This window comes from Sceloporus occidentalis, unplaced genomic scaffold, assembly GCF_023333645.1.
Source record: "Sceloporus occidentalis isolate IW3139 unplaced genomic scaffold, rSceOcc1.0.p SCAF_1, whole genome shotgun sequence".
NCBI lineage: Eukaryota > Metazoa > Chordata > Lepidosauria > Squamata > Phrynosomatidae > Sceloporus > Sceloporus occidentalis.
Window position 1 is genome coordinate 218,188,677 of NW_028316981.1, and position 24,347 is coordinate 218,213,023.

The following is a 24,347-nucleotide window of genomic DNA, read 5'->3' on the forward strand; positions in this document are numbered from 1 at the left end:
TCTTGGAGGAGCTCTCTGCTTTAGCAGAAGCAGGGACTCAGGCAGTCCAGAAGTGGATGTACTGAGGAAAGGGTAATGAGATACTCTGCCAAAGCCCTGGTTTCCATGGCACAGTGACTTGAGTAAAGGACAATGATTTCAGCAATTGATGTTCACAAAGTGGCTTTGGAGTGGTACTAATGAGCAGCAGTCTGGAGGAAAGAGAACTTTGCAGCAATGATTGGGCCCAAGGAGATGAATGGCATTAATTACAAGGAATGGGTGATGGTTTTTATGTTACTTTTTAAAGTGTTTTTAAACCAAGGCAAAACAAAGGGCTCTCTCTATATATTGGTGGGGTCCCAGGAGGGCACCCACAAATGAATATGTTTTAGGGGAATTTAAATAGCTCAAATAAAATAATATTTTGGCTGGGGCAACATCGACCTTGGGACCAACGCTGTTTATACCGGTTCCAAACCACACAGAACTCCAAAAACAAATAAAAAACAATCTGTATTTTTATTAAGGATATAATCAAAACATGCGCACAACACACGCACACTCACAAGAACTAAGAAACAAAGGTGGAAGAGGGAAAAAAAATAATAAAACTTTTATTTATATCCTGCAAGACAATCAGAGCGGCTCACAGTAAAGTAGGTAGATAGATTGGGGCCTTGCTAACTGTGATACATTACTAATCATAGATCGTGGTTCAAATTGATGATAGTCCGGAATGGAGAGGGCTCAATAGCCACCACAGCAAGTGCGATGGCAGACGTATTGAGAAGTCTAGTCTAGTCAAACCAACAGGAGCCCTGCCTACATGTAAACTTGACCAAGGAGCTGCTGTTTAAACACTAATATTTACACCCAAAACCTTATCTTGGGGACAGAAACCAAGGCGTGAAATGATGAGATTCTTGCTAAATGGTTTTCCAGGAGGAAAAGAATGGTCCCAAGTTGTAGTATTACCTGCAACCATGAGTCATTTCTCAGAGGGCACTTTGGATGCTGCCAATCTGACAGAAGCAGAAACACAATGAACATCATCACATATAGTTCAGAGAGACTTTGCCCATTCCTGTCTGAAATGAAGTGCTTATGCCATAGAGGCAACTTGAGGAGGAGGAGAAGGAGGGAGGAGGGAGAACAGGAACAAGTTTTATAGAACATTAGAATCTATCACTTTACAATCTAATCCTGTTTGCACCTAAGTGCCACTGAGTTCACAAAAACTGATTTTCTTCTACATTAACAAAGCATATGATTGCCCAGGATTGCCTGAAATAGACCCTCTATAGACCCTATACCTAAGATCATTGCCAGCTAGGAGCTTCTACATCAGCAGAGTGGGTAAATGAACCTTGGGTGTTAGTCTGAACTATAAAGGAGGTATAAATTTACACCGCTATATAAATAAAGGTTAATAATAATAATAATAATAATAATAATATCCAACTTTTGTTATTATTTTTCATCAAGTCAACTTTGACTTATGGTGGCCCTATAAATGAGAGACCTCCTTGGTTATCAGCTGCCCTTGCAAAGTCAGGGTTGTGGCTTCCTTGATGGAATAAATCTACCTATAGTGCAGTCTCCCTTTTTTTCCCTACTATCTATCACTTTACTATGCATTATTATCTTTTCCAATGAGTTATGTCCTCTCATGAGATGTCCAAAGTATGGCAGCCTATTTAGTCATCTTTGCTTCAAGTAAGAGTTCAGTCTTTTTTTTTATTAAGCAAATAATATAAACACATACAACATCTATACAACAACTCACATTACATATAACAAATAGCAATTCAATCCCCCCCACCCCCCATAACCAGCCCCCATCACTCTCATAATCATACCTTCCTTCTTCCTTCCATACCTTCAATCATTCGACAAATTAAAAAGACTTCCGAAGCAAACCCAAACCATTTCATTTTCTTACTCTGTCCTTTCTACTTTTCCTTCTTTATTTACTTTAAATATCTGTAATTTCCAATTATCTATTTGACGCAATAACTTGTATATCCGTAATGCCCAATAGCTTAATTGTGATATTTACCTAGGCCTGATACAGACTGCCAAAATAAAGCTGCTTCGGGTCTCTTTGGAAGTATGCTGTTTAAATGATGCATGCATCCTAAGAATCCGGAAGCTGCACCAAAGCTGCACTCCGGTGCTTAGGAATGGAGTGTGGCTTTGGCGCGACCTCCGGAGTCTTAGGACCCATGCATCATTTAAATAGCATACCTCCAAAGAGACCCAAAGCAGCTTTATTTTGGCAGTCTGTAACAGGCCCTAAACTGTCTTTTCTTTATTTTATTTTATTTTCCTTTAAGGAAATTATTATATGGATTTAATTGGATATACGTAATCAGTTCTCTTTCAAGAAGCCCTTGTCAATTTTATTTTGGATATTTGGCCATTTCTCAGAAATATAATCAATAATTCTTTCCCAATCTTCTTTTTCTATATTGCCTTCCTTCCTTTCCTGATCTGAATGATATCAAGTGTTTCCTCTGTCCTCCAATTTTTTTGATGCCAAATCCGTTTCCATCAAATCCAATAGTTTTAAAACCCATTCTTCCATTCCAATTTCTTTACTAACTTTCCAATATCTGGCATATACTAATCGTGCTGCAGTCAACATATAGAAAATTATTCTTCCGTGTTTCCTTTCGGTTTCATCTAGTATCATATTTAACAGAAGGATCTCTGGTTTAAGACTTAAGTTTAACTTGCCAATTTCCTGTATTCCATTTCTAATCATTATCCAAAATCTCTTAGCTTCTTCACACTCCCACCACATGTGAAAGAAGGTTCCCTTTTCATTTTTACATTTCCAGCACCGATTTAGTCCATTTCCATATATTCTTACCAATTTATCTGGTGATAAATGCCATCTGTAAATAATCTTGTAATAGTTTTCTCTAATATCTTGACAGGTAGAATATTTAAGTCTTACTTTCCAAGATTTCCCCCACTGTGACAAGTCCAAAGCTTTTTTACAGTCTACCGCCCATCTTATCATATTATCTTTTATGATTTCCTTTTCCAACCAGTATTCTAACAGTTTCTTGTATATGGCCGATAAAGCACCCGACTTTTTCCCCTTTAACATAATTTTCTCTAATTCCGTCATTTTCCCTGTAAATCCTAGGGTTTTTTTTTAATCTTCTCTGAATTTGGATTTGATCTGATGATACAGAAACCAATCACAATTATGGCCTTCCTCCCTTAATTGTTCCAAAGGTTTTTAAACAAAATCATCCTTTTTCCTAACTAGTATATCTTCATATGTCATCCATTTCTGTTCATCTGGTAGATTTTTCAAAGGGTCAAATATCACTTCTTGGGAGGAAAGCCATAAGGGGTTTTTCATACTAATCCATCTCCTATATTTGGTCCAAATTCTAAGTGAGAGTTCAGTCTTGATTTGCTTTTGGACCCATTTATTTGTCTTTTAAGCAAACTGTGGTACCCACAGAACTCTTCTCCATCACCGCTTTTCAAATGAGTTGATTTTCTTCACTGTTCAGCTTTCACAACCATACATAAGGACTGGAGAACACAATGGTGTGGATAATCCTGACTTTGGTATTCAATGATACTATGGACTGGATGACTCTTATTTTGGTATTTAATGATTTATCTTTACACTTGAAATTCTTATCTAGTTCTTTCATGACTGCCTTTCCAAGTCTTAGGGCCTAAACAGACAGCCCTAAAGGGGTGGCGTCATACCGCCCCTTTGAGTGTCGGATTGGGGCTATGGCAACTGCGTACCGCAGCCCCAATCCAGCATTTTTCTGGACCTCTTCTTTTTGGTCCAGAAAAAGGGTGCCCTTGCCACTACGGTGGCACTTTTCAGCGCTCCTTTTGGCATGCGGTGTGTAGTTGCTGTGCTGCCAGAGTGCTGTAAGTGCTACCCACTGTCTGGTCGGGCAGGCGGCATGAAGGGAAGCAGCACCTTTAAAACCAAGTAATTTTTATTATGACATGAGCTTTTGAGGCTATAAATCCATGTCTTCAAGTGTAGTCCAGAATGATAGCCAGATTTCAGGATATGAAGTATATTTGCAGTTGTGGGAGCAGGATGGAACCTGTAATAGGATCCAGAATTATACAAATCATGACCCTTGCCCTAAATTTCAAAGGGCTGCATAGGGTGATACAAATTTTCCTGATCTTTGCAATGGTCAGTTCATGTTGACGTGCGAAAGCAATAGACCTGCTTACCAAAAGTCAGTTTCCTTGGGTGCACAAGTTTCTATGTGAAGATTCCTTTTGTTACCTGCACTGTAGTGAGGACTTCTGTTATTAATAATATATGTAGTGCACCATGAAGACATTGATTTTGTTCCTATCTCTGCTAATGGGTTGGAATTTGTGAATAGAATTCAATTTAGCAGTTTCTCTTTCTAGTCTTCCGTTGTCATTTCCTTGTTCAAGGACTGAGACCTGTAATTCCAGAAAGACTGAAATGTTCTGCAACTAGCTTTTTGGTACTGGCATTTCTGATTACCAGTTTGTGTCCATTTATCCTCTTGTATTGAGACATTCTGTTTGTCCAGTGTAGAGTGTAAAGGCGCATTGCTGGCTTGTTATCAAGATGGAAGAACAAGTAAATGGTTGTCAGTTACTGGCCCTTGTAATCTGCCAAATCCATACTGAATCATGGCAGGCATGGCTGCAGCCACTTGCTTACTGAGAGCAGATACATTTGCCCTCACCTTCCCTCTGACTTTACCAACATTTCTGCTACCAGCCTAAAGCTGAACTTTAAGGGATCTGGGTAGGCTGGCCATTTCCTTTTCTTTCATCTTTCCAGTTACGTCTTTTTCATATAAATGCCAATTGTGTCTCATTTTCAAGAAAAATGCCGTTATGTTGCAAAAAAATGGTTTGAAGATCCCCGTTTGGAATTGTGGATGTAAAAAAAAATGTCATGGAGTGTGAAACGTTTTATGATAAGATATTGAAAGACTGAAATTTGCTATACATTATTTCATCAGAGAAATATTCATGGTACGAACGTGGTGAAATATAGTCCCCCTCATGTTTACCTAATTTTTTGTCTAAATTCTGTCACTGAAGAATAATTATTAGCTCGACATGTTCATGTAATAAAACTTTTGTTATCGTCTTATTTTTTCAGGAATATGAAATATGACATAACTTCGTCCCATTTTTGCCATCCCAATGTCCCGCTTTTGTCTCTAGGAAATATGCTCAGCTTTGGTCTAGGCCATGCTGCATCCTGACTGTGTCTCCAAGCTTTGTTAGGATGAAATGATTTATATTGCTGGTTGCACAGTTGGACCACAGGGATGCTTTTACATCCTCCACACGCTGAGAGCCTCCTTCTTTGTAACAGTCCCCCTCCTGTTTTTCTGCCTGATATTCCAGCACTCTTATACTGAAAGGGGTCTGCCACTCAAAGCTCCATTCTTCTACCTGCCCCCTCCCCATTTAAAAGACTTGCCCTTCCTAACACATCCCTCCCCCAACCCATTTGCTAAGAGACTGCAACTAGAATTTTCCTCCCATAGAAGGCAAGCTAGACTTATCTCAGCACTGCTAACCTTGCTACTATAAAAATCTTTGAAATGAAGGTTGCACACATTATATTTTTCATTGCACAGGAAACAGAGCCCTCCTTTTTACTAAGACAGTCGATCTGTGTTTAGGCCAGTGATGGCGAACCTATGGCATGCGTGCCAGAGGTGGCACTCAGAGCCCTCTCTGTGGGCACATGTGCTGTCGCTCCAACACAGAGATCGCCAGAGTTTGTTACTAGAAAGCCAGAGGGACACGGCACTTTGCAGTAAATAAGTGGGTTTTGGGTTGCAGTTTGGGCACTCGGCCTCTAAAAGGTTCACCATCACTGGTTTAGGCCATACTGCTTCAAATGGAAGTCATGGGATTCTGAGTGAATGCTCCTCCATCCAAAACCACCTCTGCACATATAAACCTAGTCCTTATGGAGAACATTGAGCCAGCATGTTGTAGTGGCTTCAGCGTTGGACTAAAACTCTGAAGACCAGGGTTCGATTCACGCTTGGACATGAAACCCATCGGGTGATCTTGGGCAAGTCACACTCTCTCAGCCTTAGAGGATGGCAATGGCAAATCCCCTCTGAACTAATCTTACCAAGAAAACTCCATGATAGGTTCACCATCTGTTGTTGTGTGCCTTCATGATGTTTCTGACTTATGGCTACTCTATCATGAGGTTTCTTGTTTTGACATTGCCATCACTATCCTCTAAGGCTGAGAGAGTGTGACTTGCCCAAAGTCACTCAAAGGGTTTCATAGCTTCGCTGGGAATCAAACCCTGGTCTCCAACACTCAAAGCACTATGCCATGCTGGCTCTGGTACACCTTAGTGTTGTCAAAAGTCAGAAACAACTTGAAGGCAAATAGGCCTTCCCTCTTGCAACCTGAAGTAGCCTGAAGTGGCAGGTTTGCCCCTTCCTCAGAGGCAGGTAGGCTATTGTGTGGAGTGATAGTCTGACAGCAGAGGGGACAGAATGGAAGGGAGACGATGACTGGCAATACATTGTTTGATACCTAGGGACGGGGTAGCAAGAAGGCATTTAGTCAGAGATGTTGGTTGTCTGTAATATTTTAATCAAAAAGAAGAAGAAAAATAAGACAAGATGTGAGACAGTGTTTGCTTGACTTTGCTCCTAGTTTTAAGCTCTAATGCCAGCTGCATCCAGAAGTCACTGTTTGGTATAAGGCAGATGCTGTGTTTGGGATTACTTCACTTTCTGGAAAACCTGGACACAAACCTCATCCTCTGCTGTCATACGCTGAGGGGGAGAGAAAAGGAAAATGAGACATCATTATGTCTGCAACTCTGGAAACATTCGCACAAGACATGTCAGTTCCCCTAATGGTCTGAACAACCATCTGCATCGAGTTCTCTTTTGTGTTCATCCTGGGCAAGCAACTCAGTGCAAACAGGATGTTGTAAATAGCGTAAGAACAACATATTTAAGGCAGGATTACCATTTCACATTGTGGGGGAGATCCATAGCAAGATTTACAAGTCCTTGTAGTTGAAATTTCTTGTTTTTTAAAAGGATTTTTGAGGTTATTTGAATCATAGAACTATTTTCAAGATGGCTGCTGTCTGGCATGGCTGCCGCAGTGTCAAGTCACTTGTTCCTGAGGTCAGCACAAGGCACCCAGCCTCTATCACATGGCTGGGCACCTTTTCTGACCTTAGAGTAAGCAACGGATGTCAGCGCTGGCAGAGCCAGGTAACACAGCTGGATGCATTTTTAATATCCACCTGACATCACAATGGAAGGCTTTGAATCTTCTGGGAAGAACCGGAGCAAACAAGGAGGCCTTTTAAAGACCATGACAAGGAGGATATACTCTGAGTTTGGTGCTGAAAAGACGAGGTATCTTCCGCTCTGTTTGTGCCAGACTCAGAGTTTGGGCTCTTATGATGGAGGGAGGCCAGTTTGTTTAGACCATACAGACAGAGCCCAGAAAGCCGCTATTTGGCAGAGTTCATCAATTTCCCCAAAAAGGTCCCAATTCACCAGGTCTGGCCATACAAGTGTGCCAGCAGACACCAGTCAAGTCCCCATACATGGATCTTTCAAAGCCAGTGAGCTTGAGAGGCTAGCATTTGTATCTTCTGTTCAGCTTAACCAAAATATCACCAAACTGCACCTATTCCTGCATTTTTGGGATGTTAAGATACCTAATTCAGCCACAGGCAGGGAAATCCTAACCTGAAGAGAGTAGAGTATTTGTCATCCTATATATACATTTTGGAGTAAGAATTTTACTGATAGTTGCAGATAGTTTTATCTATCAGTTTTGGGAAGTTAATGAATGGAATATATACTCTAGTACTCTTCTGTCATTTGAACAGAAGCTTTATTCTCCAAGATGAAGCTGGCTCTATTGATACAAATTGTTGTGTGAGACTGGATTTAGCAGATGTCTTTTAAGGCATCTTTCTAGCTTTGAATAAACTCTTTAAGTACAGATCCATGTTTTCTTTCTATGACGTGTTTTCTCTTGTGTAGTCCAGGATCTGCTGTATAGTGAGGCTGCCACTGACCTGCAAGACACTCTGCACAAGCTTGGAGAATCCTGCTTCCTTTCCTGAGTGATGAATAAGCCTCCATCTTTCTGCCTCCCTCCCTCCAGGCATCTATGACTGAACTTTTTTCTGGAATCCTAATACACTTATTCAGCACAGCTGCCCCACATGTTTACAGATGGTGGAAGTCTCTTCATATAATGGGGCTGGTTAGAAATACTGTGGGCTGAGAGACAGGACACAGCCGAGAAAGATACAGTGGGCCCTTGATATCCACTGGGGTTTGGTTCCAGGACCCCCACCCCCTGTGGATACCAAAATCCATGGATGCTCAAATCCCCTTATATACAATGGGCCTGGAATGCCTCTCTATCCATTTGCTAGGCTACCTTCTTGCTGATTTGTAAAATAACTGCTTTCCACTACAGGGCCTTGGTATCTGCTGGGGTTTGGTTCCAGGACCCCCAAAAGATAACAATGCTCAAGTCCCAATGAATACAGTGGGATAGTAAAATGGTGTCCCTTATATAAAATAAAGGTTTGCTTTTTGAAATGTATATATTTTAAAAATATTTTCAAGCTGTGAATGCTTGAATCCATGGGTAAAGAATCCGAGGACACGGAGGGCCAACTATATACACTATCTCCCTGACTGTGGAATCTCATACAGACACTGTTTGCAAGAAGTGACACTGAGGTTTTGAGGAGCATCACCCGCAGAGGTGTTGTGTTTTGATTTAATCACTCCTCCCTTCCTCAAACCGCACCCCAAGTGCTGTGATCACATTTCAAGGAAAAGAGAGCCAGGAGGACAATGGGAGGCTCCCACTGAGCTCAGCCAAGTCAACTTTTGAACTCCTGGGAAGGATGTTGTTGTCAAGGGGCCTTTGCCTCCAGAGAAGGCGCACATAACTCATGGGGCCTCGCCTGGGCTTTTCAAGGGCTGTAGGCAAGGGGAGACCAGCTGCTCCGGGCTTCTGAAAAATTGTGTAGGCATCTCCCAAAGGCTTCCTCTGTAAAGCTGCCTGGGGCCCCTTTCTCACCAAATGAAGCCGATCCCCTTCTAGCCAGTGTCTCCAGCCTCGATTCTGCTTCTCTCCTTTCTGTTCACACACCAGCTGATCTCCTTCCCAGTAGACAATGGTCTGACGATGGGGTGGGGGAGGTTGGAGATACAGGAGACATAACAGACAACAGGATTAGCTAAAACAAAATGTGCCTTTCTTCAGAGAATGATGCAGAATGCTGCTGGGAAATGCAGACAGTTCAATTTGTTGAGGCACACATACACAGTGGTTAAAGCTGCATCTGCGCTGTAGATATAATGTGGTTTGGCACCACTTTAACTGTCATGGCTCCATCCTATGGAATCCTGGGATTTGTAGTTTGTTTAGGCAACAGAGCGCTCTGACAGAGAAGGCTAAATATCTCACAAAACTACAAATGCCAGGGTTCCATAGTATTGAGCATAGCAGTTAATGTCAAGCTGCATCATATCTGCAGTGCAAATGCAGCCTAAGGCTACAGCCACTTAGACATGCATTCCCTTTCTTTCTGAGTATTTTTATTTCAGGTGTTTGTGACTGCATATCCATTTGGAAGACAGCAAGGAAACAGAAGGGCCTGCTTTTGAAATTCATTTCTGCCATGGACACGGCAGCTTAGTAAGTCACACATTCTGTCTCAGCTTCCTCCTCAAACTGCAGTGGGAGAGAATACCTTCTTCTCTTGCAAGGTCAGTATACAGTAGGGGTGGGAACTATGGGGCTCTTCAGATGTTTTGGACTGCAGCACCCACCATTTTTCATCACTGTCTATGCTGGCTGTGGTGGTTTGGAGTTCAGCATGGTATAGTGCTTTGAGCATTGGACTACAACTCTGGAGACCAGGGTTTGATTCCCAGCTCGGCCACAAAACCCAGAGTGATCTTGGGCACGTCACACTCTCTCAGCCTCAGGGGAAGGCAATGGCAAACCTCCTCTGAACAACTGTTGCCTAGAAAACACCAGGACAGGCTCATCTTAGGGTCACCATAAGTCAGAATTGACTTGAAGGCAAACAACAACAACAACAACATGGTTTAAGTGTTGGAATATAATTATGAAGAGCAGGGCTTGAATTCCTGTTGGATCATGGAAACTCAGTGGGTGACCTTGGGCAAGTCACATTCTCTCAGCCTCAGAGGAAGGCAAGGATCACAAACCCTTTCTGAACAAATCTTGCCTAGAAAATCCTGTGATAAGCGTCTTAGGGTCACCGTGAGACAGAAATGACTTGAAGGCACACGACAACAAACGACATCTGAAAAGCCACCTCTGTTATAAAGACTACAAGATGATGCAAGCATGTAAAGTATTGTTCAAGCAGTCAAAAACAATGTAAGTGCTAAGTATTCTGACCCAAACTTCACAATACCTGAAGATTCCACTTTCTGGAAAGCCCAGCTGGATTAAAAAGAGCCAAACCAGAAGATGTTTTAGTGCTCCTGAAATTGTGTAAACCCTACTGGGGACAGTAAGTCATTCCAATTTTTAAAATCTGAGGAACAAAATTTTACTCATAGCTTTTACATGGCTCTGGAGTCTAGTTTTTATGATCAGAGCTGCATTCATTTGAGAACAATGTTATAAATGCTATTCCAGGCATCCCAAAGGTGCTTTTGGGGTTTTTTATGAACTGAAATGGGAAGTGAGAATTCAGTGAAGCCGAGACTGTGTCTATATGCCCTTTGTTTATAAAACAGCTCAAGGAACCACTTTAGCTGATATTTCAAAATAGCCCAAAATAAAACAAAGAAACAATTCCTCTCCAATTATTGGTTTGAATGTACATAAATGGACCAAGACTAAGCTGCTGAAGATTCATTTTCATGAGAATGACTGCCTACATGATCTTAAGAAAATGGCTGCATTCACACAATGGAAAAGTCCAGAACTTAGAAAATAGTGTAGGAAATAGTCATAGAAGTCAAGGAACTGAACTAATGGCTCCATTCACAAAACTGCACAACCAGCCAGGGATACCTGCAAGCCCAGGTTTATCAGGTATGAGTGGACTGCCAGTGTGTGCTACACAGTCATTCCTACTGGTAGCAGAACAACTGTGTTATCCAAAATGGTGGATCAGAGAGTCAACTGTTCCTGGTACAAGTGGTGCGTGATCAGCTACCAGCATTGCAGATAAACCAGAATTTGCTTGGATCCCTGGTTAGTTGTCTTGTCATATGAATGAAGATAATAATTTTGTTCTGTCAATTTTATGACCTTTTCTCTAGGTTTGTTTTTAGATTCTGATCTGCCAGCTGCAAAAATGAGTGACAAAATATACTTGCTGGAGTGTTAAAGGAAGGTCTCAGTTTCAAATCCTTGTTCAACCATGTAACTCAGAGGGTGGGGCAGAACAGACATTAATTGAAAGTTATAGAGAACAACTATGCATTTGCTTATTTTACTTTGGAGTAAGTGCAGGGTCCAAGTGCAATTGGCCCAAGACGCTAGTGTGTAGGGAATGGGAGTTGTAGTCCAAAAGCAATTGTTGCCTACCCCTGCTTTAAAGCAAAGGCTCACCGTTTTGGGCCTCCCTTCCAAAGCAGTTAAGGACAAGCCAAACAATGTCAAGCGCTTTCAATATTCAAGATGTTCTTTGTTATTGCTAAATTATTTTTATATAACATTCTACCTTCCTTTGCACATCCTCCACATTTTCATGTCAAGAACCTTTCCTGAAAGCTATGCCTAGCCAAAGGTGGAACACTTATCCACATCACTGGCTCTTAGGAATGAACTCACCCTAGTCCACCTTTTTTTACCAGGGACAGAATATTGTCCTGTGGTGCTGGACTGGGGTTCATGTGAATATCTGGTTTAAAATAATAAACAGCTGGAGAAAACCCATATAAGACCTTCCCCTGCAGAAAAACAAACTGTCCCAAATATTTCTGTCAAAGTACAAAGCACTGAGTTGGGATCAGGTTCTTGGTATGAAGATCCTTGCCCACCCAACTGAATGTTCCCGGGAACTATGTCTAGGACCCTCAGTGCCTTTTACTACCTGCCTGGGGTTGCAAGAAAAAAGGGCAAGCTCTCTCTCTTTGTATCTCAGAAAGCATTTGGCAGGACAGAATTTCGGCGGCACTCACGTCGTGGAGTCCTCACCTAACCTGAAGCCTACTCTGCATAATGAAATGCCCTCGTTTCCATGCAGGTTGTCTCATTGTGCGGAAGGGTGTCTCATTGTGGAGAAGACACAGAAGAAGCATTCCAGCACCACAGTACATCGAGGCTGCCAAGAGTATTTTTAAAAACCCCTGCTTGAGTAAACAGGCCACTCATAGGGCTCGTTCTTTGTCTCTACACAAATTAGAGCTTTTTCATAGCATGTGAATGGCTTTCTTTCTGCTGGTCAGGTTGAATCATAGAATCGTAGAATTGGAAGAGACCACAAGGGACGTCCAGTCCAAACCTGTTCTGCCATACAGGAACTCTCAATTAAAGCATCCCAACAGATGGCCATCCAGCCTCTGCTTAAAGACCCCCAAAGAAGGAGACTCTGGGGAAGGAGTGTGTTCCACTGTTGAACAGCCCTTAATGCCAGGAAGTTCTTCCTAATGTTGAGGTGGAATCTCTTTTCCTGCAGCTTGCATCCATTGTTCCGGGTCCTGTTCTCTGGAGCAGCAGAAAACAAGCTTCCTCCCTCCTCAATATGACATCCCTTCAAATATTTAAACAGGGCTATCATATCACCTTTTAAGTAGACAGAGAGGCAGCCTGTGCTGAGCCAGCGCATGGCATGGCCAAGAATTTGTGTTTCTGAAACAACGTTGGCAATGTAATTCTACCTTGCCCAGGCATCAACCCACCCCAGAACCGCCGACTTGTTCCCACGGCCCAAGAGGGCCAGCCTTTTTGGCTTCTCACCTGGCACTTGCGTCCATCCACCGGCCCCAAGTCCTCTTCAAACTCAACCCCCAGGTCAAAGTCCATGATGTAGTTTCGAAGGGAAGTCAGCGTGCGGATAGTCATGTGGTCGCCAGTGTGGATGATCTCTTTGTCCGGCTTGAGGAGGCAAACCAGTTTCCTCAGAGCGACGTTGATGTCTAACCAGGATGGCAGGACGACACAAAGGGCACAGGTGAGGATGTGGTGCGTGAGGGAACAACTCACAGGGGCAAAGGGATCCTGCTTTTCCTCCTCCCTCGTCCCACCATTGGGCACCCCACACCTCAGGAAAAAAAGTGGCAACGAAAAACAAAACTCCCAACAGTCTGCAGTAAACTTATCTCTTTCCTTCTCCACTTTTATCCAAGACACTTGATATAATAAAACACACACATCAATGAAGTGGAGTAAAAGGATCCCTGCAAAGACAAAATAAATATGCGCTTTCCTCACCTACTTGCCCTTGAAAATGGCATCCTGGCTAACAGACTAAGAAGTTTATCATACAAAGGAGATCGGGAGTTTATCCTGTGAATATCCTGGATAAATTCCCGATCTCCTTTGTGTGATAAATTACTAGTCCAGGGGTAGGCAACCTTTTTGAGCTGGGGGCTGGGTTGCTGTCCCTCAGACAACTGGGGAGCCGAACTCAAAATGGCGCCTGGAGCGGCGCGGAAGCTGCAGCGGAGGCGGCAATCGGCGGCAGGACCGGGCTGGGGCTGGTCCCAAGGCCTCTCCGGGCCGGATCCGGCCCACGGGCCGTAGGTTGCCGACCTCTGTACTAGTCCCTTAGCCAGGACACCATTTTCAAGAGCAAGTAGGTCAGGAAATCGCATACTGTGAATATCCTGGAAAAATCGCATAATTACACAAAATGATTTCACATGATGTCGCACAAAACCCGCCATTAAAGTGGTCACAAAGAAGCATTAACACGCATCTTTTTTTCCTTTTGGGATTTCAGCAACAATGCGTTTCTGGTATCACTTTATTTGCACAATTGCGTGTGATAATCATTTGTGCAATTACTTGCTGTTTTCGCTTCATTTGTGGGATCCTTTAAATGCGCTTTAATCTCTCTTTAATGCCGAAATTAGCCCCAGTGTGATAAACTCCTGAGGGAGACACCAGAAAGTTCCTCATGCGAATCTCAGTCTTATTATCTCCACCTTATTACATGCGCTTGGCTGAGCGCTGTCTCCTAAATATGAGACACTGCTCTGCCAAGTGTCTCTAACAAACTAGAGGTAGGACTGAGGCTGCACCACTTGGGCTGGTGGAGTATTTTCAAGAGCATGAAGTGTAGCATCTCCTATGATCCTGTGATTTTGTCGTAAAATTAGGCGTGTGTTGTTGTTGTTGTTATTGTTTCTGTGTTGTAAATGTCAGAAACAACAGCGACACATGCCTAACTTTACAAGTCTGTGTGGCAAGGGCTTACCACGAAATCACAGGATGGGAGGAGAGGCCATGTTTCAAAGCCTTGAAGATATTGCATCAGGGCCAAGTGGTGGAAGAAGATGTTGCCAATGAGTGGATTCGTTGTGTAACCTTTCAGATAAATGAATAGAGAAGGAAAGTGCCAGGGCTGAGCTCCGCCTAAGCTTGCCTGCCTTCCAAACCCTGCTTGGGTGGCACTCTGCACGTGCTCCAAGGCACTCTTGGAAGACACTTCTCCCCCCCCCCCCAAAAAAAAAAAACCCAACCCAACAACCCTGGACTTTCTTTGCAGGATCTTCAATCCCAGATCCTTTCCTGTCTCAGCTAAAAGGGGGCTGGGAGTGGGAGTGGGGAGGCTCACCTAAGGCTCGGAGGTAGTTGTCCATGTTGTCCTGGGAGACGAAGCGGTAGTAGCCCGAGAGGTTGGGGGGCATCGCGGGCAGGAAGGGCAGGCACAGCAAGGGAAAGAAAGAAAGAAAGAAAGAGAGAGAGAGAGAGAGAGAGCAGGATGGATGGATGAAAGAAAGAAAGAAAGAAAGAGCAGGATGGGTGGATGAAAGAAAGAAAGAAAGAAAGAAAGAAAGGAGAGAGAGAGAGAGAGAGCAGGATGGGTGGAAGAAAGAAAGAAAGAAAGAAAGAGAGAGAGAGAGAGCAGGATGGATGGATGAAAGAAAGAAAGAAAGAAAGAAAGAAAGAGCAGGATGGGTGGATGAAAGAAAGAAAGAAAGAAAGAAAGAAAGAAAGAAAGAAAGGTGAGAGAGAGAGAGAGCAGGATGGGTGGAAGAAAGAAAGAAAGAAAGAAAGAAAGAAAGAAAGGAGAGAGAGAAGGATGGAGGGAAGGAGCCGGCTGGATAGAGGGAGGGCAGGGAGCCAAGTGAGGCAAGGGCTGCTAGGGCTGGGGTCTGGGACCGGCTAGGAGGAGGAGGCAAAGGAGGAGGAGGAGGCTGCCTTCTTTGCTTTCTGCTTTTCTTCCTTCTTTCCTCCCCATGCCCTCCTCTGCTGGGGCTTATATACCGCCTCCTCCTCCTCCTCCTCCTCCTCCGCGGGGCCTCCGGAGGGAGCCCCACCTCAGTAAGAGTCCCCTCCTCGGTCCGCCCCAGAGAGAGAGAAGGGGGGGCAGGCACGGAGGGAAGGAGGGGCTCTCTTTCTCTCCCCCCCCCCTTTTTCTCTCTCTCTTTCTCTTTCCTTCCCTCTTTCTTTCTTTCTTTCTTTCTTTCTTTCTCTCTTTCATTTTCTCTCTCTCCCCTTTTTCTCTCTTTTTCTTTCTCTCTTTTTCTTTCTCTTTCCTTCCCTCTTTCTTTCTTTCTTTCTTTCTTTCTTTCTTTCTCTCCTACCTTCTCTTTCTCTCTCCCTTTCTCTCCCTTTCTTTCTTTTCTGTTCGAGCCTCTCCCTTTCTCTCTCTCTCTTTCTTACTTTCTTTCGATCTTTTTCTCTCTCTTTCTCTCTCTTTTTTCCCTTTCTCTTTCCTTCCCCCTCTTTCTTTCTTTCTTTTGGTCTCTCTCTTTCTTTTTATCTTTCCTTCCCTCCCCCCACCCCTCTTTTGGTTTCTCTCTCTCTCTTTCTGTCTTTCTTTCCGTCTCTCTCTTTCTTTCCTTCTCTCTCTCTCTCTCTTTTTCTTTCCTTCCCCCCTCTCTTTTGGCTTCTCTCTCTCTTTCAGTCTCTTTCCTTCTCTCTCTTTTGGTTTCTTTCTTTCTTTCTTTCTTTCTTTCTTTCTTTCTTTCTGTCTCTCTCTCTCCCTTTCTTTTGATCTCTCTCTCTTTCTTTTTCTTTCCTTCCCTCCCCCCTCTCTCTTTTGGTTTCTCTCTCTCTTTCAGTCTCTTTCCTTCTCTCTCTTTCTTTTGGTCTCTTTCTTTCTTTCCGTCTCTCTTTCTTTCCTTCTCTCTCTTTCAGACTCTTTCCTTCTCTCTCTTTCTTTTGGTCTCTTTCTTTCTTTCTTTCTTTCTGTCTCTCTCCCTTTCTTTTGGTCTCTCTTTTTCTTTCTGTTTCTCTCTCTCTCTCTCTCTCTTTCTCTCTCTCACACACACAGTGCCTTAATCTTGTGCAGAAACAGGATTTAAACCCCAGAAAAATCCCACAAATTGTATCTTGTATCTTCAATGCTCATTTTGATGAGAAGTGGATTATGGGTATTGTGATTTGTTTATAACTCAGTATATTTACAGACACTTTAGCCACTGAAGCAGACTTTAGGTCGAAATGCGTCTGGCTGGTGACCACATCACAGAACGTCTGCTTAAGAAACATATTGGAGCATTTTTCAAGGACTACTAAGCCTTTGGCACCGACTTGGATCCTTCCAGGACTTGCACAGTTGCAGAAACTGGTAATTATTATTACCAATGAGTACTGGACTTTCATTTCTATTGCATGCATTTTATGTTTCTATGGAAAGTTTAGTATTCATGGTATATGACTGTTTTATTGCAATTTGACTATTAGATGTACATTTTCAATAGCCTTGTCATAGAACAGAAGTGACACCATAGCTAACATGTATTAGCATTGCGCATGAAGAGGCAAGGGTGACTCTTTTTGTGTGACCCTGTCACCAAGAAGACCCTACGATGAGACGGTCCCAAGCAAAACAGAAGGAGGACTAGAACACAAACAGAGACAGAGAGGAAGAACCAGGGGACATCACCATAGACAGATAAGTCAAGAGCATAGAAAACTCAGAAGATGGAAAGCAGCAGACATGTTCAACAAGCCAAAGCTTGTCCAAAGCAGCACTTCACATATGATAGGAATGTGGAATGTGAGAAGCATGAGCCAGGGGAAGCTAGGACTAGTAAAAAAGAAAATGGACAGGAATGGGTCACTTTGACTCAGGTATCCACATAATGTACAACTCAGGAAATGAAAAGATGTGAAGATATGGGATGGCCTTCATACTAAGGAGAGATGTGGCAAAAGCAGTCAAAGGATACAATGCAAAATCAGACTGAATATGTCAATAAGACTTCATGGGACTCTTTAACATGGAGAAAATTGGAAGGTTATACTGGTGCCAATGCAGGGTCATCCAGGGCATCAGGAACAGGTTTGCAGTTGCTTTCCACATGACGCTGCACGCAATCAGGACAGAACCCAGGAAGAATGTGAGGTGAATCAAGAAATAAGCTAATTCACAAAACTACGGTATTTGCATGTCCATTTTGCTTGCGAATTCACTCTCTTCATGTGATGCCAGCTGTCTGAAAGTGCAAGCCTCCAGATGCATTCGGCTCCCAGATTTCCCAAGGTGCCTTGCTGTGCCAAAGAGAGAGAACGCTCTCTTCTTAAAGGGATACACACACACTTCCCTTGCCCAGCTGCTTTCCTCCTTTTTGCAGGCTCTAATCAGCTGCTGGGCGAAGGCAGAGAGAGGAAGTGTTGGCATTCCTCCTGGACAGGAGGGAGAAATGGAGGACATGCCCTGGAAAAGGAGGGCATCAGGGAGTATCAGCCCTCTGTGGAATCAGGCAGGCGTATAGACCCAGCCCTTCCTTTCTCTTTCTCTTGTGTGTGTGTGTCTTTGTGCTTTTATGGAGTTCGCAAAGGGAAGCCTCATCTTGCCTCCCTCTCTGACACAGTTTCTGGAGCAAAGAGGATCCCCCCCTCCAATTTCCCCTTCCTTCCTGGGGCATGTGGGGGGAGCACTTGTGGAAATGACAGTTTGGAGCATGCACAGAAAAGGTATTTCTAAGCAAGCAATGGGGCTTTGCATTCGAATGTGACCCTACGTAATGTGCCTTTAACCCCTTGTTGTGATCTTGTGTGTGATAACCATTAGCAGATGGGCTTGTTTTCCTGGGACAGCACCACTTTAACCATTTTTGGGGATGAAAGCACATAGGTCAGCGTTTGGAAAAGTCCATGGGAAATATTACCATAATCCAATTATATGTGCCAACCACAGAGGCAGAGGAAGAATAAATTGATAGGAGTCTATGAAAGAGTACAGGAAGAAAATGACTAAATATGAACACAGGATTTGAAGCTAATCATAGGTGACTAGAATGCTAAATTTGGCTGCAAAGAAGAATAAAAAACAGTAGGAAGGTTCAGATTAAGTAAAAGAAATGAAGCAAAGGGGGGGGGGGGTCTGATACAATTCTGTGAGACCTATAGCCTATTCATTTCAAACAACTTTTCCATACATCTAGAGAGGAGACTATACACATAGACATCGCTAGATGTCCAATACAAAAATCAGATAGAACATGTAATTGGAAGCAAAAGATGGAAAAGCTCCATTCTAGCAGCCAAAACCAGGCCAGGTGCTGACTGTGGTACAGTTCATGAACTACTATATAAAAATTAGCTGAAAAAGAAAACAATACCGGTAATTATACCAAAATATGATCTGTACAATATCTCAACAGAATTTATTGACAATGTAAACAATAGATTTGTGCTATTAAACATAATTGACTGAGAACCAGAAGAACTATGGTCAGAAGCCAAGGAAGTATGTGCAAAGATGCTATCAGTGGCCAGAAAGAAAAGAAAAGAAACAATGGATAAGAGACAAACACTCCAAGCAGCAAACAAAAGAAGAGAAGGAAAACAAAAGGGAGATAGGAATAAAACTAGAACCATGAATGCAATTTTACAATGATTAGTGCACAAGGATAAAGAGGACTACTATAATAATCAATGCAGGGAAATAGAAGACACCAACAAAAAAGAAAGAATGAGATAGCTCTTCCACAATACTGTATAAGGGAAGTTCAAACCAATACTCTATGACAATAAAAAGGACACACTACAAGATCAAGAAGAAATAAAAAGATGTTGGATGCAATACACAGAAGAGTTATATAGAATCATAGAATCATAGAGTTGGAAGAGACTGCAAGGGCCATCCAGTCCAACCCCCTGCCATGCAGGAAATCCAGATCAAAGCATCCCTGACAGATGGCCATCCAGCCTCCGTTTGAAGACCTCCAAGGAGGGAGACTCCACTACACTCCTAGGAAGTGTGTTCCACTGTCGAACAGCCCTTACTGTCAGGAAGTTCCTCCTAATGTTGAGGTGGAATCTCTTTTCCTGCAGCTTGCATCCATTGCTCCGGGTCCTAGTCTCTGGAGCAGCAGAAAACAAGCTTGCTCCCTCCTCAATATGACATCCCTAAAAAAGCTGTATTATTGAAAGGGAATAAAAAAGGGGGAAAAACATAAAAAATGAATGACACATGGAACAAAGAACTATATGAAGATGAACCCCAAATTCATAGAATGATAGAATCATGGATTTGGAAGAGACCACAAGGGCCATCCAGTCCAAGCCCCTGCCATGCAGGAACTCACAATCAAAGCATCCCCAACAGATGGCCATTCCAGACAAAGACCTCCAAAGAAAAGGACTCTACCACTTTCCAAAGGAGTGTGTTCCAGTCTCAAACAGCTCTTACTGTCAGAAAGTTCTTTCTAGCACTGAGATGGAATCTCTTTTCCTGTAGCTTGAATCCATTGCTCCATGTCCTAATTTCCACAGCAACAGAAATCAAGCTTGCTCCACCCTCAACATGACATCTCTTCAAATACTTAAACAGGGATATCATCATTCTCAGTTCTAAAAAGTGAAGTTGATGCTGCAATAAAAGAAAGTGGGAACATAAAGCACTAGGAACAGATGATATTCCAGTTGAGCTGCTACAATTCACACAAGCTGAATCAACTCTAGTGTTAACTAACATATGTCAACCAATATTGAAAATGAAATAGTAGCCAACAGACTGGAAATGATCACTATAGGTCCCAATCCACACAAAGGAGACACAGAAGACTGCAGCAACTATAGGACCATAGCACTAATCTTCCATGCAAGCAAAATTATGCTTAAAATTCTGCAACATAGGCCTGTTACAGACTGCCAAAATAAAGCTGCTTGGGGTCTCTTTGGAGGTATGCTGTTTAAATGATGCATGAATCCTAAGAATCCGGAAGCTGCACCAAAGCTGCACTCCAGTGCTTAGGAATGGAGTGTGGCTTTGGCGCGACCTCCGGACTCTTAGGACCCAGGCATCATTTAAATAGCATACCTCCAAAGAGACCCGAAGCAGCTTTATTTTGGCAGTCTGTAACAGGCCATAGACTCTAATCATAAATGGAGAGAGAAATCCCAGATGCAAGTGGTGTTCAGGAACGGAAAAGGTCCTAGGGACCACACTGCAAACATGCAATGGTTAATGGAACATAAAAAGGAATTGGGGGGGGGGTGTCTTAATTTTTTGCAAAAGCATTTGACTGCATAATAGACTATGAAAAACCATGGATTGCTCTTAAAAACATGGGACTGCTACTGCATTTGAGTACTGAAGGGCATCATTGCTAGAGGCTGATCTCTTACTTCTTTTCTGAAGAGTCACAGTGGGCCCTTGGTATCTGTTGAGGTTTGGTTCCAGGACCCCCTGTGGATAGCAAAAGCTGTGGATGATCAAGTCCCATTAAATACAAGGGCAGAATAAAATGGTGTCTCTTATATAAAATAGCAAAATGAAGGTTTGCTTTTTGGAATTTATATCTTTTTGGAATATTTTTAGACTGTGGAAGCTTCAATCCCTGCTTTCATCTGCCATGGATCAAGTCTGGGGTGCCTGGATACTGAGAAATTGAACCGCCACCATCCCTGAGAGAGGAGCCCACCTGGGTCACTGCTGATGGGAGACTGGCATCATCTGGACTGAAGGACCCCTGGCTTCTTTCTCTCTCTGTGTGTGTGTATGTGACCAAAGCCCAACCTCCAGCCCTAGGAAGCCCCTGCCCTGCTTCCCCCTGAAAGCCCTTCCACAGGTGAAGATGATACACAAGAGTTTATCACATGGGCGACAATTAAAAGTATACATGGTGATTAACCCATGATAATCTTGCAGTTGCATTAACAGTTTTCACACAACACTGATGTCAAATGTGATTAAAGTGCCATTATGCCGTGAATAGTCAGGCAAGAAACAGCAGCAAATCATAGAATTATAGATTTGGAAGAGAGCACAAGGGCCATCCAGTCCAACCCCATTCTGCCATGCAGGAACTCTTCATCAAAGCATACCCAACAGATGGCCATCCAGCCTCTGCTTAAAGACCTCCAAGGAAGAAAGGAGTGTGTTCCACTGTCGAACAGCCCTTATTGTCAGGAAGTTCCTCCTAATGTTGAGCTGGAATCTCTTTTCCTGGAGCTTGCATCCATTGCTCCGGGTCCTAGTCTCTGGAGCAGTAGAAAACTATTCACAGGATTTTCCCACGCATGACTTTTGCTCCTGTAAATGACTTTTTTGCTCTTTATTGCCTGGTTATTCCCTGGTTATTCATAAGATCATGGCTCTTGTGTTAGGGGATGTCACAAGGAAACGGGAGCAAGCTTGTTTTCTGCTGCTCCAGAGAACAGGACCTGGAACAATGGATACAAGCGGCAGGAAAAGAGATTTCACCTCAATATTAGGAAGAACTTCCTGACAGTAAGAGCTGTTTGACAGTGGAACACATTGTGGTGGAGTCCCCTTCTTTGGAGGTCCTTATACAGAGGCTGGATGGCCATCTGTCAGGGATGCTTTGATTGAAAGTTCTTGTGTGTTGGAGGGTTGGACTAGATGGCCCTTGGGGTCTCTTCCAACTCTAGGATTCTATTACTGTTTTCTTGTCAGTCAAGAGGAGACATGATAGCCCTGCTTAAATATTTGAAGGGGTGTCACATTGAGAGTGGAGCATGCTTGTTTTCTGCTGTTCCAGAGACTAAGACAGTGATGGCGAACCTATGGCACGCATGCCAGAGGTGGCACTCAGAGCCCTCTCTGTGGGCACATGTATCATTGCCCCAGCACAGAGTTTGCCAGAGTTTATTACTAGAAAGCCAGAGGGTCATGGCACTTTGCAATAAATAAGTGGGTTTTGGGTTGCAGTTTGGGCATGCGGTCTCTAAAAGGTTCACCATCACTGGACTAAGACATGGATTTGGCCTATAAGAAAAGAAATTCCACCTCAACATTAGGAGGAACCTCCTGACAGTAAGGGCTGTTCGACAGTGGAACGCATTGTAGTGGAGTCCCCTTCTTTGGAGGTCTTTAAACAGACGCTGGATGGCCATCTGTCATAGGTGATGCTTTGATTGAGAGTTCCTGCATGGCAGAATGGGGTTGGACTGGATGGCCCTTGGGGTCCCTTCCAACTCTAGGATCCTACCTCATTCGGATGCTTTGATTGGGAGTTCCTGCATGGCAGAAGGGGGTTGGACTGGATGGCCCTTGGGGTCCCTTCCAACTCTAGGATCCTACCTCATTCGGATGCTTTGACTGGGAGTTCCTGCATGGCAGAAGGGGGTTGGACTGGATGGCCCTTGGGGTCCCTTCCAACTCTAGGATCCTACCTCATTCGGATGCTTTGATTGGGAGTTCCTGCATGGCAGAGTGGGGGTGGACTGGATGGCCCTTGGGGTCCCTTCCAATTCTAGGATCCTACCTCATTCGGATGCTTTGATTGGCAGTTCCTGCATGGCAGAATGGGGGTGGACTGGATGGCCCTTGGTGTCCCTTCCAACTCTAGGATCCTACCTCATTCGGATGCTTTGATTGGGAGTTCCTGCATGGCAGAAGGGGGTTGGACTGGATGGCCCTTGGGGTCCCTTCCAACTCTAGGATCCTACCTCATTCGGATGCTTTGACTGGGAGTTCCTGCATGGCAGAATGGGGGTGGACTGGATGGCCCTTGGGGTCCCTTCCAATTCTAGGATCCTACCTCATTCGGATGCTTTGATTGGGAGTTCCTGCATGGCAGAAGGGGGTTGGACTGGATGGCCCTTGGGGTCCCTTCCAACTCTAGGATCCTACCTCATTCGGATGCTTTGACTGGGAGTTCCTGCATGGCAGAATGGGGGTGGACTGGATGGCCCTTGGGGTCCCTTCCAATTCTAGGATCCTACCTCATTCGGATGCTTTGATTGGGAGTTCCTGCATGGCAGAAGGGGGTTGGACTGGATGACCCCTTGGGGTCCCTTCCAACTCTAGGATCCTACCTCATTCGGATGCTTTGATTGGGAGTTCCTGCATGGCAGAAGGGGGTTGGACTGGATGGCCCTTGTGGGGTTTATTCCAAACCCATGATTCCATGATTCCAATTTTAATCGCGTTTTAATGTCAATCATAGAATCATAGAATCATTCTATGATTCTATGATTGACATTAAAACGCGATGTGCACGGGTTAATCCCTGTTTAATCCCTGTTTAAACCCCCCAGGGAGAAGTGAAGAAGGCGCAGCCCGGCATCTCCCCTCCCAGGGCATGGCAAGTGGACCAGAGTCCCTGGGGAGCCCCTCCTTCCCTCCCGGGCTCGGAGTGGGGAGTGTGTGTGTGTGTCTCCCAGTCCCACCCTGGAGCCCCTTCCTCCTGCAGCACCTGCCTGCCTCCTGCCCGCATTGGCTGCCGGCGCCCATCCATCACTGGCGGGCGCTGCTGACATCATGCTGCAGTGGCTGGGCTGGGCTGGGCTGGATGGGCTGGGCACAGAAGAAGAGGAGAACTGGAGAGGAGAGGCACTGCTGTCCCATCATCCAGTGGCCAGTGGAAGGAAGGAAGGAAGCAAGGAAGGAAGGAAGCAAGGAAGGAAGGAAGCAAGGAAAAGAGGGATTGTGTCCCTGGGCCCCCCCAGGATGGCCTCTGGGCAGCCCCTCACCTCTCCCTCCCTCCTCTTCCTCCTCTTCCTCCTCTCTGGAGCCCTAGGCAACAAAGGTGAGCTTTGATTTCTGACTGCCCCCCTCCCCAAGCCCCTCTTGGGCTGCCATGCCCCACCTCTCCCCCAGGGCAGCCTGGCAGGGCTCTTTCACATGGTCCTCCACTTCTGCCCACCTCCCAGCAGCCCAAGATCCCCACTGATCCCCCTCTGGAGCCTTGGGGCTTCAGGTCTGTCCTCACCCCCCCTTTGATTATTTTCTTCCTACCTGCCTT

The 24,347-nt window shown here is 44.2% G+C and overlaps 2 protein-coding genes across 2 annotated transcripts in view; one reads left to right on the forward strand and one right to left on the reverse strand.

Moving 5' to 3' along the window:
* Nucleotides 1-6,591: 6,591 nt before the first annotated feature.
* RBP5 (retinol binding protein 5) lies at nucleotides 6,592-15,538 on the reverse strand. Its single transcript, XM_089488968.1, has 4 exons — nucleotides 14,792-15,538; nucleotides 12,970-13,148; nucleotides 9,097-9,198; nucleotides 6,592-6,797 (listed from the first exon to the last, which is right to left on the reverse strand). The coding sequence occupies exons 1-4, from the start codon at nucleotides 14,862-14,864 to the stop codon at nucleotides 6,744-6,746; spliced, it is 408 nt and encodes a 135-aa protein (XP_089345094.1). The 5' UTR covers nucleotides 14,865-15,538; the 3' UTR covers nucleotides 6,592-6,743.
* An 8,337-nt stretch (nucleotides 15,539-23,875) lies between these two features.
* CLSTN3 (calsyntenin 3) overlaps nucleotides 23,876-24,347 on the forward strand; it is a 39,669-nt gene continuing 39,197 nt past the window's right edge. Inside the window, exon 1 of the mRNA XM_089488969.1 lies at nucleotides 23,876-24,131. Coding sequence (XP_089345095.1) covers nucleotides 24,053-24,131 — 79 coding nt within the window. The 5' untranslated portion in view covers nucleotides 23,876-24,052. The remainder of the gene's footprint in view (nucleotides 24,132-24,347) is intronic.

What these genes read in the sequence shown, in the direction of transcription:
- RBP5 (XM_089488968.1), bottom strand. Translation starts at nt 14,864, where the DNA reads ATGCCCCCCAACCTCTCGGGCTACTACCGCTTCGTCTCCCAGGACAAC. An exon ending in TGGATGGACGCAAGTGCCAG is followed by an intron (nt 9,199 to 12,969) that starts GTGAGAAGCCAA and finishes CCCCATCGTCAG; the next exon opens with ACCATTGTCTACTGGGAAGG. An exon ending in AAGGGGATCGGCTTCATTTG is followed by an intron (nt 6,798 to 9,096) that starts GTGAGAAAGGGG and finishes TCTCCCCCTCAG; the next exon opens with CGTATGACAGCAGAGGATGA.